Below are 17,341 nucleotides of genomic sequence, written 5' to 3'. Positions count from 1 at the left end.
GCACACAGTCCCAAAACAGGGATTTTATCACTTTCTAAAGCCATTAGTTGAAATCTACCACTACGGTACATCTAGATTCAGCCTCTCCAGAACACCACCTTATGATCATGTGCTCATTACTTCTCTATGTTCATCCTCTTTTTTTCAGTGCTCCCCACCATCCGCGCCAGGCTGTCAGAGGTCAACGCTACAGCAGACATCGCTAGCTCTGCCCTGCTGGCCTGCGACGCAGACGGCTTCCCTGAACCCTCCGTCACCTGGACACAGTATGTTGTTTCGCCGGCCTGTTTTGATCGTTGGGATCAAGGGTGAAAAAAAAAGAAAAGAATCCCTTGGGTTTCAGTTTTGCATTTGTCTTTATGACAGACCGTGTCGGGACCCTTTAAGGATCATCCTGTAGCTCCATAGCAGCGTATCACAGCTGGGTCACAGAGCCACATGTGGAGACAGGTTTCTTTTCTCTTTTTTTGGTGAATGTTATCAGCCTTCTGACTCCAGCTGGTTGACACAGTGAAACGGTAGCGACCAGGCTTTGATCTACAGCACAGAGATGCACAGTCAAGGACAAGAAGGCTGCATTGCAAGGTTCCATTATGAAACTGATTACATTATCAACTGTATGAATGTGAACATCAGGATAATGGGTGAACCATACAAAACATAATATCCAGCTGGCAGATAATGCAGATAGTGGCGTGTCAAGTGTCTCATTCATTCAACAGTTTTTTTTTCAATAAAGCTCCACTATAGTTTTACTTCTGCAACTCAAACTCAACACCTGATTGAAGCACGCAAGAGTAGGTTTCTAAAAAAATATTCAGATTGAGATTTCAACTTGTTCCCTTAAACTCAGAACATAGTTTCCTTCACTTTGCTCTAAACAATTGAATTTGTGCTTTAACAAAATTTGGAAGCCACTAAATTAAAGCCTGAGGTATAGGTAATGTAAACTAACCTTGCTTGCTGGTGGTGTTGTCTTTTTCTCGCAGCCTTTCTGGGTAAACGTTGTACTCCAGTTAAAATACTTTTAAAAGCACGTGGTTCATTTCAGGGAGCTGATGATGTAAAGTGTGTAAATGCTCCATAAATGGGGATTTCCGTGGCCTTTCCTTCTACCGGTTGTGTGGGAGAGATGATATGATGCTTGCACTTCCACTGTTACAAGTGCAAAAAGGCTTTGATGAGTATTATTACTTCCCACACACCATTTAAACCAAATTCCACTTTTATCCGGTTCGAGTGGGGATGCAGCAGGCTCGTACGGACCGATGGTGAATCGCCACCTGGTTGCATAGTTCTGCTAGTTAGTTTAAACAAGGCGTAGCCATAACACAATTATATTTGAGCAAATATGAAATGGAACTTCTATTGCTAATAGAGTCACTTGATGTGATACGTCAAATGTAGATTAAATAGGTGCATGACATCACAAATTGTCGTTAACATTCCAACATCAGCCTTTCAAGGATATCAGCCATGACTTTTCCAGCATGGATTCATCATCGGCGGTTATAGCAAGTACCTTCATTTACTATGAATTAACGATGCTTGATCACCTGTCAAGCTCTGACAGTTACAAATAACCAACATTTATTTCCATCATACAGCTGTCAGCTCAATGTGCTTTCATATTCATGGCGCATCATCATTTAATGGTGTCACTATCAGCAGCAACAACAGCAGCAACGCTGTGAGAGGAATAAAGCTCTTTTCTCAGACACGTGAGTTTACAAGACTATTGGACACCCAGATGTTGCTCACAGCTGTCTCCCATGCAGCTGGAGTGTGATGTGGGTGCTGAGGCTGGGGGACGGGGACAGAACAGACTGGAGGCAGACAGGGAGGTTGAGGGGAGGACACATGGGTGACGCAGTCAGAGAACAGAGGGGCGATGAAGTGTGTTTGTTGTTTTTCAATCACTCACGAGGGCCGGTGCTGGATGCAGGCAGAATACTGGCACAAAGAGTACGTTTAACATCCAGCGAAGACTCCTGCTCCTCGGGAGTGCAAGAGGGTCTTCTCGAGACTCCCTCGCAACATCCTTGCATGATCATCAAACCCAGATAAGAGGGGCTAAAGGAGCGCTGAGGCGAACAACCGCCTCCGTGGTCTCCCAGCCTTCAAGGCGCTGCTCTGGTCCTGAGAGGAAATCACCAGCAGATCACTGGCAGCCAGTTAACAAAGTCATTTGCAGGCAAACACTGGCGATGTAAAACCCGCCATGTCTTCTTCTTCTTCTTCTTCCCCCTCCTGCAGTAACAACGTTGTCCTTGAAACCGGTGATAAGTACACGCTGAGCGACGACGGTTCGGAGCTGCTAATAAAAAGTGTCAAGAAAGTGGATGAAGGAGATTACACTTGCATCGCCAAGAACAAGGCGGGAGAGAAATCCGAGGAAGTCAGCCTGAACGTGTTCGGTGAGAGAATAACCGCCATTCGCTTGCAAAAGTATAAGATAGGGAGAGGTTCTTATTTCCCTCCCTGGCCGTTTTTGTACTTGTTGACATTTGCTGTAGACTCCTCCTCGGCTGTTCCAGCAGCTCGGTGCAGAGCTGCACAGCGTGAAGCGTACAGTGAAAAGCGTGCCCCATTGAAAAATAATTAAGCCAGCCCTTAGGACATTGAAAGATATCACACTAGAGTTCCTCTCCATGTGCAAATTTGCAGCAGGCTCATGTAATCATGTGCTCGCAGCTCCATTATCAGTCAATGGGGTATGAAACCACAACTCTATTGAAGCCTGTCTGTATACTTGAGCGCGGTAATGTTAACAACATGTAAAGGCCATTCAAAGCTGCACTCTGTGCACCATGTCGACGTCTCGCCAAATGCCTGCGTTGCGTGCGTTGTTTCTTCTCCCCACCAGAAGGGGCAGGGTACATTCAATCGTTTGCCAACATCCGTTCCTCCTTTGCAGTGAGACCCAGGATCACCTATCTGAATAACCAGACCGCCTCAGAGTTTGACGAACAAGTCACCCTGACCTGCGAGGCCTCGGGCGACCCCACACCCGCCATCTCCTGGAGCTTCCAGAACCGGGTCTTCACTGAAGGAGAGCAGGTACTCGCGTTGAGCTTCTTTCTTTACACAGCGCCACTTTCAAACGGCACACTTAATCAGACATGTTCTGTACGATGCAAACGCAGATTGAAAAACAACATCAAACAAACCTTTGGGAAGACAGACACATTGCAGAATTGGAACCTTTCAGAAAGGGAGAAAAACTCATTTTCTGAGTCCAAGCAAGAAAATTGAAATCACTTTTTTGATGGTTCAGGGAATTCCATTTATTATTTCTTAACTTCCATGATGTGATGCCCTGCACTATTTTTGGCGCTGTTTGGCACCCCACATCTCCTATCTTACACTGATCAGTCAGTTGAAAGTACTCGCCGCGCTTCATGAATTCAAAACTTCTCATTCCCTCTTTTTAGATTCAAATGTTTGGATTCTAACATCTCTCTAAACTTTTGTACTGCATGAGTTGCATCACTGATTTTCTACGTCTCCGTCATGAAAGCTAAGGGGGAGAGTGTGCAGATTGCCGTGAAAACTGTTTCCAGGCATTTCCATGGGCTGCCATTCCCCAGCGTTGTTACAAGTACATGCAACTCCCTATCAATCATTAGCATTTAAAAGGGACTATTTCTGTGAAAATAGTACGCAATGTACTCGTTGGGAATTCAGAGACAATGAAACGAGAGGGAGTTTGAGAACGGGAAAGAGAAAATGAGTGAAATTAGTTCTAAATTATTGTTGTGATGAGAGTCCCCCTCTATCTGAAAATCAAATTGTTTTGAGCTCGGCTTTGCCTCTCTACTAATTGCTGTGATAATCCATTTTGCAAATGAATGAGTCATTTTCCTCAAAATGAACAGGATTTAACACTTAACAAGTCCTTGCACGTAAAGCCACATAGGGGACGCACATTTTGGTCATGCATTTGGATATCGCCTCGTTTTTTCTCTTTGCGTCCTGCAGGAGCGTCGGAGATAACGTCGGATTCAAGCTGCGTTTATAGAACACGGAAAAAGATTTCTTAAGACGTATGAGCTGCGAATACGGCCCTTTTCTCCATTACAGTGGTCACAGCTGTTTGCAGCTGCCAGACTGGAGGGAATCACATCCCAGGTCTATTGTTATGCTCTTATCAACTCATTAAAATGGTATAATTTTGAAATATCCATCTTAACGGTCTTTTCTGACAACGTGCATCACGTGAGCAGTCAACGGATTAGTCACTTCAGAGGGGTAATTTCCTGCTGTGAATGCAGTAAACAGTATTAAGATAATTACCTCTCTGCCTCCAGCAGGTTTGTGGATTCGGGAACACCTTACGATCCGGTTCTTCCTTCAGCACGCATTAGATACGGCCGACAAAATAATACATCTTAATATTCTGACACAAAATAATACTTTGGCGCTGTGTATTTCTCATGCAGAGGGTCCCGTAACCTGGGTTACGGGCTGGTTCGAGACTTTGAGAAATTAGCTACCGGGTTGCCAGGAAACAAAAGGCTTGTGGGTCAATCTGTGTGCCATTTGGGTCACTTCCATCATCAATATACACATTTCTTACCAAAGTAGGTCACAGTAAATTGATCGATTCTATTGGCTAGCCAAATCAAACTATTTCCAGGAGCATATTCCACCATAGCTCATATTAAGTCTCCCTGTGATGGACACGCCATTCTGTCTAATAATCCAACCCCCTGATGCAGAATACAAATGGGATTGCCTTTTCCGTCGCCTCGCTGTTCCAAATGAAATACAAAGGCAAACAAAGTCAAAGAGTGCATTCTCAGCCTCTCTCTCTAATGTAATGCGTGTGCATGTTGCAGTAGGTGAACCATTCCTAGAGAGGCAGAAAGTCGACACAGCCAAAACATCTGTCCTGTTTTGTCCCGGAGGGCCCCGAGTTGCACAATATGTGGGACCATATTGACCTGCTTCACTCCACAGCTCTGTCCCGCAGCATTCAGCTGGTGCTGTGTGCTAAATTACGTAAGGTCCGATATGCCGCTGTGAGATGAACCGTTCTACCTTGGCATGACAACTTCCAACTAAAAATAGACCACGGTTATGACAATCTGCAGCGCCTCTGCGAGAGGTACCAGTTAATATCCATACGGATGATTGCGGATGGTGTGACTCTGTATTTGTCTAATTGTCAACAACTCCCATGAAAGAGCAAAACCAATAATGCGTTAAGTCTTAAAAACACACAGGCTTTGAATTCCCAGCAGCAGGGATGCATTGCAGAACGTGAGGGCTGACTCGTGGTAATAAAGAACCCAATCAGTGAAGCAATGCGGCGCCGTGTTGAGTTTAGATAACAATGGAGGTACACGAGTAGGAGAAATAATAGATATTTTGCTCTGTCCGCACAGACGAAGGCTATAAATGAAGAAAATATTAAGGCATCATTGCATGTGAAGTCAATGGAATGTGCATACTTATTGTTTGTAGCTGTATGAAAAACGTTCCTATTAAAATGATTTACTCACACCAAGGCCCAAAGGCTCCACGTCATGAATGCTGTGTGCCACTAAGTAATTCTGCATATTTCCACCATATTCTGCAAAAGGAGAAGCGTAGCAGTGGTACTTCATTTCTCAGCTAGGTCAATGACCGCAGTAAAAATAAAAATCTCGCCTCCGTGTACCATTTTATTTACTCGGTTGAAATGTTTTGTCGAACAGGCCTTCATCAACTCCACAGATGGAACTTCATCAATTCAATCCATGACCTCCCCAGTATCATGAATGGGATTTTAGTTTGGAGGTTTCCTTTCAATGCAGACAGGCCAAAACCTAATGGCGTATCTCCCAAATCAGCTAATCTTTATTTGGCACATTTACGCCACAACAGGCTTTGAAAATAATGATAAATAAAAAATGCTGGTAGTGTGCTCAACACACAGGTCTTAGATTAAGCATCATATTTGTGATTTGAGTGACCTTATGACTTTCCTTTCAGAGACAAACTTCCCTATTTTTCGACTCTAGGTTCTACTGAAGCATTATCAGTCAATCACAAGGGAATTTGAAGTTTTTCCCATAAAGTGTGCCAGCCCATCACTGGCAATCAGTGGAAGCATTCACACAGCTCGGGGCATTCATGGCTGCTGGGCGAGGTACTGAATCCTATCTACCACCTGCAAGACGGGACTCGCCTGTTGCCAGTTTCGGTTGTCGCGCCGCATCTTCTTCCGTCTACAGTCGTCCCTCCCTCTCACATCCATCACCGTCCAATCTATTCTGATCCAACGATGATGTCATTTAAAAATCCCACTAATTATTTTTCGTGACGACTGTTGTTTTCCCTGGATCATCAATCATCATTGGGCTGCTTTCTGTTTACCAATTCCCATTCAAATTCTACATCACAGCAGCACGATTACGAGAGCACAGAGTGATATGAAATGACGGGACGCCGTTTGACTCGCTGCCGCTGCCCGTTTCCAACTTCCAAAGGTTATTTCAACATTACTATCATGTTTTTCTTTTTTTATACATAATGAGGGCGTACTTTTAATTTACATAACCTAATTGATGAGATATGTGTGCTGTTCACCCTGTCTTCTGCACATACATGACCGAGTTAATAAAAAAATAGCAAGATGTAAAGGCTGCTTATTAGGAAAACCTAGATACAGCTAATGGCTCACTCATAATTAGTCTCAAAGCCCTGTTTTTTCTCAGTGTGCTTCCACAGTTTCCCTTATTACAGTACTTTTATTAATATCCAACTGGGAAGCCCCCATGCTGCTTAAGGAAAATCCAGTCCGGCATTTTGTCCAGTTGTGTAACCGCATTAAAACTGCCAAGCCAGAATTCCCGATAGCCCTCTTCCCGTTTAAGAAACCTTGAAATTAATGATGTGGGGTTTTAATATTGCTTATGCTCTTATTGCTCATATGTCATATTTATTCATGACAGAATCCTAATTGTAATAAATACAAATTGGAGGAAAAATTTCCAATGTGAAAGTAATTCCCTGTAATCCTCATCAATGGTTAAGCTAATTGTGTATACAAACAATGCCAGTATGCATCCACGGTTAAACCTCTTGGACATAAATCATGTATATTGCACATTACTGCTGCACTTCCAAAGCATGTGGCAGAGCAGTAGACATTCAAATTACCTCTCAGGCAGGCATTGGTTTCCATTTGTTTCACTTGGGTATGAAAATCAATGCAAGTTCCTGGACGTTAGGTTGTTGGGTAATCTATCACAGTGAGCATTATGTCCGCGTTAGTTCTGATCAAAGTTACATTGCTGTTGCTCGGCGCAAACAACAGCGGACACAAAGTTCATAATGATGGATTGCTTGACTCACATGGCATTTTCAAAGACACTTTTAAGTCCATTTCCATCTTTTTTTTTTTTTTTTTTTCAATGGATGTAAATAGAAAAAATAACCACAGGGTAGAAAATGCACTCTGGCGTGTGCCAGAAAATGATTGGTTGCAATTTATTCGGAGCCGATGAGTTAATACATTCAAAATCCCAGGTACGGTCCTCGAAACATGAAAGCGTTGTCCTGCAGGTAAATCCATTGTGCACGAAGCTTACTTTGCTCCTCTGTGTGGCTGTTTGTCTTTGCTTCCTTCTAGGCTTCTTGGACGCGACCAGACAAATACGAGGTATGGCTACTAAACATGGTAGCCTGACTCTAGTGGTAGCAGCCTAAACTCACTTGGTAGACCATCCCCTTCTTACTGCAGAGCAGAGGTGTTGTCATTCAGTCTAAATATGTAGACCATTAGCAAGTAGCACAGTACATTTAATCCACTTAGTTCCAGTAGCCGTTCTACTCTATCTACTTGTTCCCGTCTATTTTTGTCGAGACGGCGGTAAAATCACAGGACCTCGAAGTAGATGTTGACCATGTAGCACGCCGCCATTTCCTGCTGCATGGTCTGGCTGCTTTCCTGGACGTTGTGCGATTCAGAGTCGGAGACACATTCCTGCTCGGGGCTGCCGATCGGCCGGTTTCATATTGTATGTGTTTGCAGATATTGTCAGTCTGTGCTTCTGTACAGCAACTGAGACAGAAAATGCTTCCATGTAAATATTTGGATGTAGCCCACCGTCGATAACTGTTTGCAGCGGCTAAGCTCGGCGCTGTGATACGCGTGAATCAAACTGCTAACGAGCATCAACCCTGAATTAGATGCATTGTAATACATTGCATACGTTGCATTACTTAAAGTTAAGAGATTGTCCAGAATAAATAATGGAAGAAGGAAATTGTACCTGTTATTTTGAGCAGCTTAGACATCTGTTCAGTACAGGTTTTGCAGAGGTGTATTGTGTAACTATACCACTTATCCATTATGATCTGCTTTGTAGAATAATGGTGAGTAACTTGTCTCTCTGCCATTGTCGTCTGCAGCTGACAAAGACTGCTTGAATGCACCATTAGTTCTCACGCCCTTCATGTCTCACATCCAGAGACAGTTCATCTTGAATTGAATTCTGTGTGCAGCGGCCAATATCAGACATTGTTGGCTTAGCTATGCAGCTTCTGAGCTCGTAAAACACAGCTCTGCTTTTATCAGCTCAATCAATCTATCTTGATCGGTCAGACAAATGGGTTTTCACAACCCAGCAAGAATGACAGCAGTAACAAGAAGCACCGTGTTATTACAGCATCTGTAGGGACGGGGTGGCCTATACTTTAAAAAATATATAGATATGTTTGTTGAACAAACGAAGGGGACCAGCCCTTCGATTGTAATCAAGGATATGGATTAGGGAGCTGCAGTCAGCCATTAGGAAACAAAAGATGTACCAGAACGCCAGAGACTGGAAAGAACTACAGGATTACAGCAGAATTAAGGATCAGCTACAACCAGCAGGTTCAACTATTCCTATATGTCAGCTACTGTTCCTTCTCTCTTCATCAATAGTTCATCAAATACATCGAAAACCAATGACATTCCTATCAGCCTCAGCTGTACTTAAAACGGGATGTTGAATAGAACTTGTTGGCAATGCAAGTTAGAAAAAGCTCACGTGGCCTATTTTGTAACCACCGTCTGGAGTTTGATATGAACACTTGTTCCTCGTCTGCAGAAATCCAATGTGACATTAATGTTGCATTTTGTTCGCGTCAATAGATCTGTACAAGTTGTTGAAGAGGAAAAAAAATCCAGAGAGTAAGATCATTGCATCTTAGCTCCTGTGAAACCAACCATGTGTCCGCTTTGATTTAAGTTTAGCACAAATGCAAACGGCACATCTAAAGCATGAACAGGGTTTGTTTTGTGGCTGTTCTGGCTCTCAACTGTTGTAGTGCAGATGTAATGCCAAGCAAAACATGTGCATTGCCAATGTAAAAAGCCAAACAAGGGGCACGTGCACAGAACGGGGACGACTATGTGGCATCAATCCGATGCCTTTAATTGCAATTTATTTATTGAAGAATCAGTTGTAAAATGAAAAACCTACAAAATAAGGAATTAATATTTCTTGTTCAAAGGTCTGCCTGCTCACTCTTCGCTCTGTTTTATGACTAAATTATTATTATTATTCATTAAACTAATTTACATTCGATGCAGCTTCTTCCTGTGTCACTGCAGTGAGGCGAGATTAATGCTGCTCTTCACAAATGTTCCAGGACTCTCCCTCAGATCCTCAGAAAACAGCACACACGTTTCTTCCCCACGCCATAATGCTAATTTAAAAAAGAAAACATTCAATTATTTATACAACCTGAATGTGCCTTTAATGCCTACAGCATGAATAGCAAAGCTTGGCAGGTAGAAGGAAGATGTATGACTTTGTCCAAACTCGGTGTCGCCCCAAGAGAAGAAAAATGATGCCGTATCTTCAACTGCCTAGAACCGGCCTCAGAGCTCCTCTCCTTGTCTGCCTGCTCCTGCCTGCAGGATATTTTTAAATCTCAATTGATGTCCCAGAGGGAAACTAACATTCACTATCTGGCAAAAGACACAATATGAAAATACTCAGGGGTGACTGTTGACATCACTCAGAACAAAGACCGCAACTGGCCTCATGCTTGTAGTTGGTGACGTGCGCAGCGCAGACTAACAAAGGTTACGGCCCGAGATTAAAAGGGCGAGTTGAGGTCGTTGGGCGTGTGCCCTGATGTCAGCAGCCCGCACTGAGAAGCTTGTTCTAAATAAGGCACCATTAGCGACGCTGTGTATCCACGACTCAGCAGGTTCCACCGAGTAGGCAAAGCAAATCAAAGGCATCTGCTGAGGAAAATAACAACAAGGTTTAACAATGCATGTGTCACAACTGCACTTATAGTGCTCCAACTGCAATTAAACTGTCTGTAAACCCACAACTAGACTTTTAAACGGTCGGGACAGCAATCAGCATACTGTTTTTCCCCGGGCATGTGTATTGGCTCATTTTATCGCTGATGCAGGGCTAGTTTCTCAGTGGCCATGAAGTCCACCGTGTCTCTACTTACAAGTCAACGTTTGTGTGAATGGTATTTGTATGCTGTTGAGAATGACGCATAGAATTCCGTTTTGAAAAAAGGTATAATAAGAAACTTTAATGCAATATGTCTGAAACCAACACGATCAAAACGTTGTTGTGTGATTTCAGCATCTGCGGCATCCGTATTCTTAGGTAGTTATATTGATTATAGTTTCCATGCAGACCGTCTGCAACATACGTATTATTATGTGAGTATCTTGTTGTGTTATGAGTTTCTGTATAGCTCACCACTTTGATTCAGGCAGCACGGTACGATGTGGAGAAGGTCGGTTTCATAATTACCTGATGGTGTTTTCCTTTTGTAGACAACCATCTATTAGCTGAAGTAAAACGTTTGCTGTAGTTTACTGTGCGGCGCTTTGTTAGTCGATGATTCCATTGGAGAGATGTGTCTGATGTGCATAACTTGCTTGCTGTCCCCTTTCTCCTTTTCCCCCTGGTGTCCCTCACTCTCACGTCTCATGAGAGACGGTAGAAATAGACTTTAACCGGATACGGCTGCTCGTATCTGGCTGCGTAGATGAAAGCATTGAAGACGGGAATCACATAAAACTAACTTGTCTCATGATCTGTGTTGAACACACCGGGTTTCATATTGTATGTGTTTGCAGATATTGTCAGTCTGTGCTTCTGTACAGCAACTGAGACAGAAAATGCTTCCATGTAAATATTTGGATGTAGCCCACCGTCGATAACTGTTTGCAGCGGCTAAGCTCGGCGCTGTGATACGCGTGAATCAAACTGCTAACGAGCATCAACCCTGAATTAGATGCATTGTAATACATTGCATACGTTGCATTACTTAAAGTTAAGAGATTGTCCAGAATAAATAATGGAAGAAGGAAATTGTACCTGTTATTTTGAGCAGCTTAGACATCTGTTCAGTACAGGTTTTGCAGAGGTGTATTGTGTAACTATACCACTTATCCATTATGATCTGCTTTGTAGAATAATGGTGAGTAACTTGTCTCTCTGCCATTGTCGTCTGCAGCTGACAAAGACTGCTTGAATGCACCATTAGTTCTCACGCCCTTCATGTCTCACATCCAGAGACAGTTCATCTTGAATTGAATTCTGTGTGCAGCGGCCAATATCAGACATTGTTGGCTTAGCTATGCAGCTTCTGAGCTCGTAAAACACAGCTCTGCTTTTATCAGCTCAATCAATCTATCTTGATCGGTCAGACAAATGGGTTTTCACAACCCAGCAAGAATGACAGCAGTAACAAGAAGCACCGTGTTATTACAGCATCTGTAGGGACGGGGTGGCCTATACTTTAAAAAATATATAGATATGTTTGTTGAACAAACGAAGGGGACCAGCCCTTCGATTGTAATCAAGGATATGGATTAGGGAGCTGCAGTCAGCCATTAGGAAACAAAAGATGTACCAGAACGCCAGAGACTGGAAAGAACTACAGGATTACAGCAGAATTAAGGATCAGCTACAACCAGCAGGTTCAACTATTCCTATATGTCAGCTACTGTTCCTTCTCTCTTCATCAATAGTTCATCAAATACATCGAAAACCAATGACATTCCTATCAGCCTCAGCTGTACTTAAAACGGGATGTTGAATAGAACTTGTTGGCAATGCAAGTTAGAAAAAGCTCACGTGGCCTATTTTGTAACCACCGTCTGGAGTTTGATATGAACACTTGTTCCTCGTCTGCAGAAATCCAATGTGACATTAATGTTGCATTTTGTTCGCGTCAATAGATCTGTACAAGTTGTTGAAGAGGAAAAAAAATCCAGAGAGTAAGATCATTGCATCTTAGCTCCTGTGAAACCAACCATGTGTCCGCTTTGATTTAAGTTTAGCACAAATGCAAACGGCACATCTAAAGCATGAACAGGGTTTGTTTTGTGGCTGTTCTGGCTCTCAACTGTTGTAGTGCAGATGTAATGCCAAGCAAAACATGTGCATTGCCAATGTAAAAAGCCAAACAAGGGGCACGTGCACAGAACGGGGACGACTATGTGGCATCAATCCGATGCCTTTAATTGCAATTTATTTATTGAAGAATCAGTTGTAAAATGAAAAACCTACAAAATAAGGAATTAATATTTCTTGTTCAAAGGTCTGCCTGCTCACTCTTCGCTCTGTTTTATGACTAAATTATTATTATTATTCATTAAACTAATTTACATTCGATGCAGCTTCTTCCTGTGTCACTGCAGTGAGGCGAGATTAATGCTGCTCTTCACAAATGTTCCAGGACTCTCCCTCAGATCCTCAGAAAACAGCACACACGTTTCTTCCCCACGCCATAATGCTAATTTAAAAAAGAAAACATTCAATTATTTATACAACCTGAATGTGCCTTTAATGCCTACAGCATGAATAGCAAAGCTTGGCAGGTAGAAGGAAGATGTATGACTTTGTCCAAACTCGGTGTCGCCCCAAGAGAAGAAAAATGATGCCGTATCTTCAACTGCCTAGAACCGGCCTCAGAGCTCCTCTCCTTGTCTGCCTGCTCCTGCCTGCAGGATATTTTTAAATCTCAATTGATGTCCCAGAGGGAAACTAACATTCACTATCTGGCAAAAGACACAATATGAAAATACTCAGGGGTGACTGTTGACATCACTCAGAACAAAGACCGCAACTGGCCTCATGCTTGTAGTTGGTGACGTGCGCAGCGCAGACTAACAAAGGTTACGGCCCGAGATTAAAAGGGCGAGTTGAGGTCGTTGGGCGTGTGCCCTGATGTCAGCAGCCCGCACTGAGAAGCTTGTTCTAAATAAGGCACCATTAGCGACGCTGTGTATCCACGACTCAGCAGGTTCCACCGAGTAGGCAAAGCAAATCAAAGGCATCTGCTGAGGAAAATAACAACAAGGTTTAACAATGCATGTGTCACAACTGCACTTATAGTGCTCCAACTGCAATTAAACTGTCTGTAAACCCACAACTAGACTTTTAAACGGTCGGGACAGCAATCAGCATACTGTTTTTCCCCGGGCATGTGTATTGGCTCATTTTATCGCTGATGCAGGGCTAGTTTCTCAGTGGCCATGAAGTCCACCGTGTCTCTACTTACAAGTCAACGTTTGTGTGAATGGTATTTGTATGCTGTTGAGAATGACGCATAGAATTCCGTTTTGAAAAAAGGTTTCAGTCCCTCTTTGGCATCTGATACAAATGCACGGAGGTACCCTTCAGCAACTGTATTCGCCGCATCAGTGTGTGAACTAACACCCAAGGCCATCTCCCCCGCATCGTCATAGTAACCTCAGAACAACGGGTGTGTAGAGTACGAAGAACTGCTTTGGGTGGATCAGGACTTTCACACAGGAGAACCTCGTTAGTGAAACTAAAAGTAGAACTTAATTTGTCCCGTGAGTCGCCAGTCTGTCAAGTTCAAATACACCAGAAATCCATTTTTGACCCGAAGGAAGTGGTTTCAAGCCGAATCTCTTAACTTAAAGACGGAAGTTTACTTTGAAATCTAAATCCTCACTGTGGATGAGGCCAAAGTCTGGTGTATCTCTGTGTTATCTTCTTGTCAATAATCCCACAGTCGGATCTAGTCCCCAACCGGTCTGTGGCCCTCACCTTACAATAATGCAACTAATAAACCCAGTCTTATCTTGTGATTTCAGTCTTTCATGCATTTTCTATTTCTGTCGGTGTTTTTGCACTTGAATTCACACGGCTCACACTGTTCGTTGCCCTTTTCTGTCCATTCATTTCCCAAATCATCTTTCTTTCTTCATAGTCCTGTGTGTTGCAGACTTCTTCAGGATTCAGAACTACACACATTATCATAGATGTGCATCTTTACAAGTGAAACTAATGACTTTTTCCCTCTTCTTTGTAGAGCCTTGATAGAAATATTGTGGTACGCAGCCATGCCCGGGTGTCCTCGCTCACCCTGAAGAACATCCTCTTCACATACGCCGGAGAGTATCTGTGCACGGCCACTAACTCCATCGGCCGGGACAACAAGCACATGTACCTGGAGGTCCGCTGTAAGTCACACAACTCTATTTGTCTTTCAATAGCTGCCAGACGTTGGGGATAATACTTTCACAGCAACGCCATCTTCTTCTTGTACTGCACATACTGTGTTGCCGCTGACATCAAACTGCCGCCGCCGCGGCTGCTGCCGTCTCCAAAGTTCCCCGGGACAGTCTTCAAATGAAATGCCACGTAATTAAGAGTCCGTTAGAGACTAGTCGTCGATTGTAGAATCCGCCGGTCGGACCAGCGATCCGCCGGCAGCCTGTGCTGCTCCGTGCATTCCGTGAGTAATTGCCTTGTAATGGACGTTATCGCTGCCCAGCCGATGTCTGTTCCGGCTCAGGTGGTGATTTCTTCTGTTTTCCAAAGTGGCTTTTGACAGCTTCTTCTGGGCTTTGTTCATTAGCTGTTGATTTGACCTGCAGGCGGGTCAATCAATAACCCCAGTTGTTCAGGTACACCAGACAGCTGCTCACTCTTCAGTTCTGCAGCCCGACGGGGGGAAAGGTCAACACATACTGCTTGGCTTTAACAGGTTACTAACACATTAGAGTTATATATACTCTAAATACTTTGCATTTGAATACTAAAATGTTAGCAAGTCACACGCGTTCAAAACCAGACACCACCATGACATGAAAAGTCTCATATTACGCATCTTTTTGTTGAAAAATAAGAACTTTTAATTCTGAAGTAATTCATTGATTGCTTCACTTCACCAAGGTGCGGATTATACAGTTAACAACAGCGTCAGCAAAAGTCTCTTTCCTCTTCACAAAAGGATTCTGCTGAAGTCAACACCGTAACTAAGTTTTTTTTTTTTTTTTAACAAGCAACAGATTGGTCCCATTGCAGGTGAAGCAAAGTGGTATAAAGTTCCGGAGTGAGCGTGCCTGTCAGTTTATGTCCCTGTTAGTTTATGTAAATGGGAAGATGATGTAGTCTGTCACACGACAAGGACTGCCGACTTAATTTTCCCTTCTAACATTGTTCTGACATGAAGAAATAATTACCTGCTTGAGGGAGAGCTAAGTTGTATCATAAATCCACACTTATCCACATAAACACTCATTCATAGTAGGTTGTGACACAAATGACCAAATGTTAAGCTTGTCTTCACACATAACTGCTACAACCGGCTGCCGTTATTAGATCTAGAAAGCTGACTGAATGGTCACCGTTACAACTCAACCTTGCAACGAATCAGAAGAACATGAAAACATTGCAATGGAAGCAAATAGACGCATTTGAAAATGAGGGGACGATCAGGGGGAGCGCTTGTTACGCCCAAAGGAAGGACACAACGTCCAGGCAGTCACCGCTGATTCTGGGGAGAAGTCAGAGAACAGACTTTGCCGGGTCACAGGTACCACTGCGATCTGTTACCATGGAAACAAGGGTCTCATTGGACATAGCCTCGAGGCGGCGTGGCTTTTGAGGCTCACCATTCCATGCAACGGTGCAATTAGTATTTTAGAATAGACCAAAATGACTGTTTTTGATTGGCAGTTATTCAAATATGGGACTGATGGGAGTTACGGCGTGAAGGGTTAGGTCATCAAGAACTCCGAAATATTCATTCCTTTGGCCTCTTTACTAAAGTTTCAAATTGAACTATAATGAAATTGCTTCCATGTGCTCAAATACATTTTGGGTCAACAGTAAAAGACGAGACGGCTGAAATCAGGACGTTGACCTCACAATCACTGTTTCTGCAGAGACGGAACAAAGCTGCCTTGAAATCTAGAGACTGTATATCTTAAAGTGAATCTTTCCCCAGAAGGAGCCAACGTATTTCACAATCAAGGAGGATTGCAGACTCAGAAATGTAACCCGGTGCAAGTGGGCATTCTCAAGACACGTCCTTGGAAAGATTGGACGTGCGCGATGGAAGCCGAATCGCACTTGATCTTGTTTCGGAATCTATCGAACGTCACGTGGTCAAAAAATAGAGATAAATGAAGCCCGTGAACGTTTAATTGGATTAATATTCCCCGCTCCCAATGCACCAGCAATTTGCTCGGAGAGATAATCACAGCGCTGCGTTGATGGAGTTGTTTGAGGGCTTTCAGTTTGCGGGAGTAATCAGCACGTAATCAGGTAGCTGATTCACTGTTGCCAAGCAATTACGGATAAGAAAAGGAGCTTTTGTCTTGAACACAGCTCTCACTCTCTGTCCCCTCTATCACCACTCGCCCACTCGCACAATGAAAACCTTATCAAAGCCCGGAACTTCCTATCTGCGGCGCAGCATGATCCCATTAGCTCGGCTGAGTGTGTTAGCTGTCGAAGGACTGATAGGAAAGTGTTAATAACTTCTCGGCGTGAGCTCCGTTTTGTCGGCATACGAGGTTTGTTTAGTCAAAATCTCTCCTAATCACAGGGTTCAATCCGCGGGGAGTTCCACTCTCGTCCTTGTCTCTGTCCTGCTCGCTGCGGAGGGCTGCAGAGATGACGTGCTTGTGTAAGTCAGCATCACCCCAGTTCCCTCGTCCAAAAAGCCTCCGGGATGCTTCCGATGGATTTCGGAATATTGCAAAAAAAAAAAAAACACCAGAGTTTTTAAGGGACCTAAATGATTATTTGCAAACCTAGCATGACCTTTACCAGGCTACGAAGCAATAGAAATCCAACAGGCGAGTCACAGGCGCCGTATTGAGTCAACAACACTCAGCACTGGTAGAAAGAGTGAGAGTCGTATCAGGGCTGCAGGAGACGCAGCGTTTATTGACCCGGGCCTCGGGCATCAATTCCAGCAGCAGCACACCGCACGGTTTTCAAGGATCCGAGGTCAGACATGAGGCCCCTGCAGTGTCAGGGGCCGCCGCATTTCAGAGCGCGCAGAAAGCCAAGCATACTCGACCGCATTCAGAAGCACCGCTCAGTGA

General features: G+C 43.7%; 1 protein-coding gene across 17 annotated transcripts in view; it reads left to right on the top strand.

Moving 5' to 3' along the window:
- ncam1a (neural cell adhesion molecule 1a) overlaps positions 1–17,341 on the top strand; it is a 177,782-nt gene that overhangs the window by 123,404 nt on the left and 37,037 nt on the right. For 10 of the 17 annotated variants that reach the window (XM_078106832.1, XM_040180406.2, XM_078106831.1 and 7 more), the window contains exons 6-10: positions 149–266; positions 2,257–2,417; positions 2,918–3,060; positions 7,622–7,651; positions 14,311–14,461. In XM_078106832.1, coding sequence (XP_077962958.1) covers positions 149–266; positions 2,257–2,417; positions 2,918–3,060; positions 7,622–7,651; positions 14,311–14,461 — 603 coding nt within the window. The remainder of the gene's footprint in view (positions 1–148; positions 267–2,256; positions 2,418–2,917; positions 3,061–7,621; positions 7,652–14,310; positions 14,462–17,341) is intronic. The other 7 variants (XM_040180410.2, XM_040180407.2, XM_078106827.1 and 4 more) reach the window with 1 other exon arrangement.

This window comes from Gasterosteus aculeatus, chromosome 7 (genome assembly GCF_964276395.1).
Source record: "Gasterosteus aculeatus chromosome 7, fGasAcu3.hap1.1, whole genome shotgun sequence".
Classification (NCBI taxonomy): Eukaryota; Metazoa; Chordata; class Actinopteri; order Perciformes; family Gasterosteidae; genus Gasterosteus; species Gasterosteus aculeatus.
Note: the sequence above shows the minus strand (reverse complement) of the source record. Positions and strands in the feature narration are given on the sequence as shown.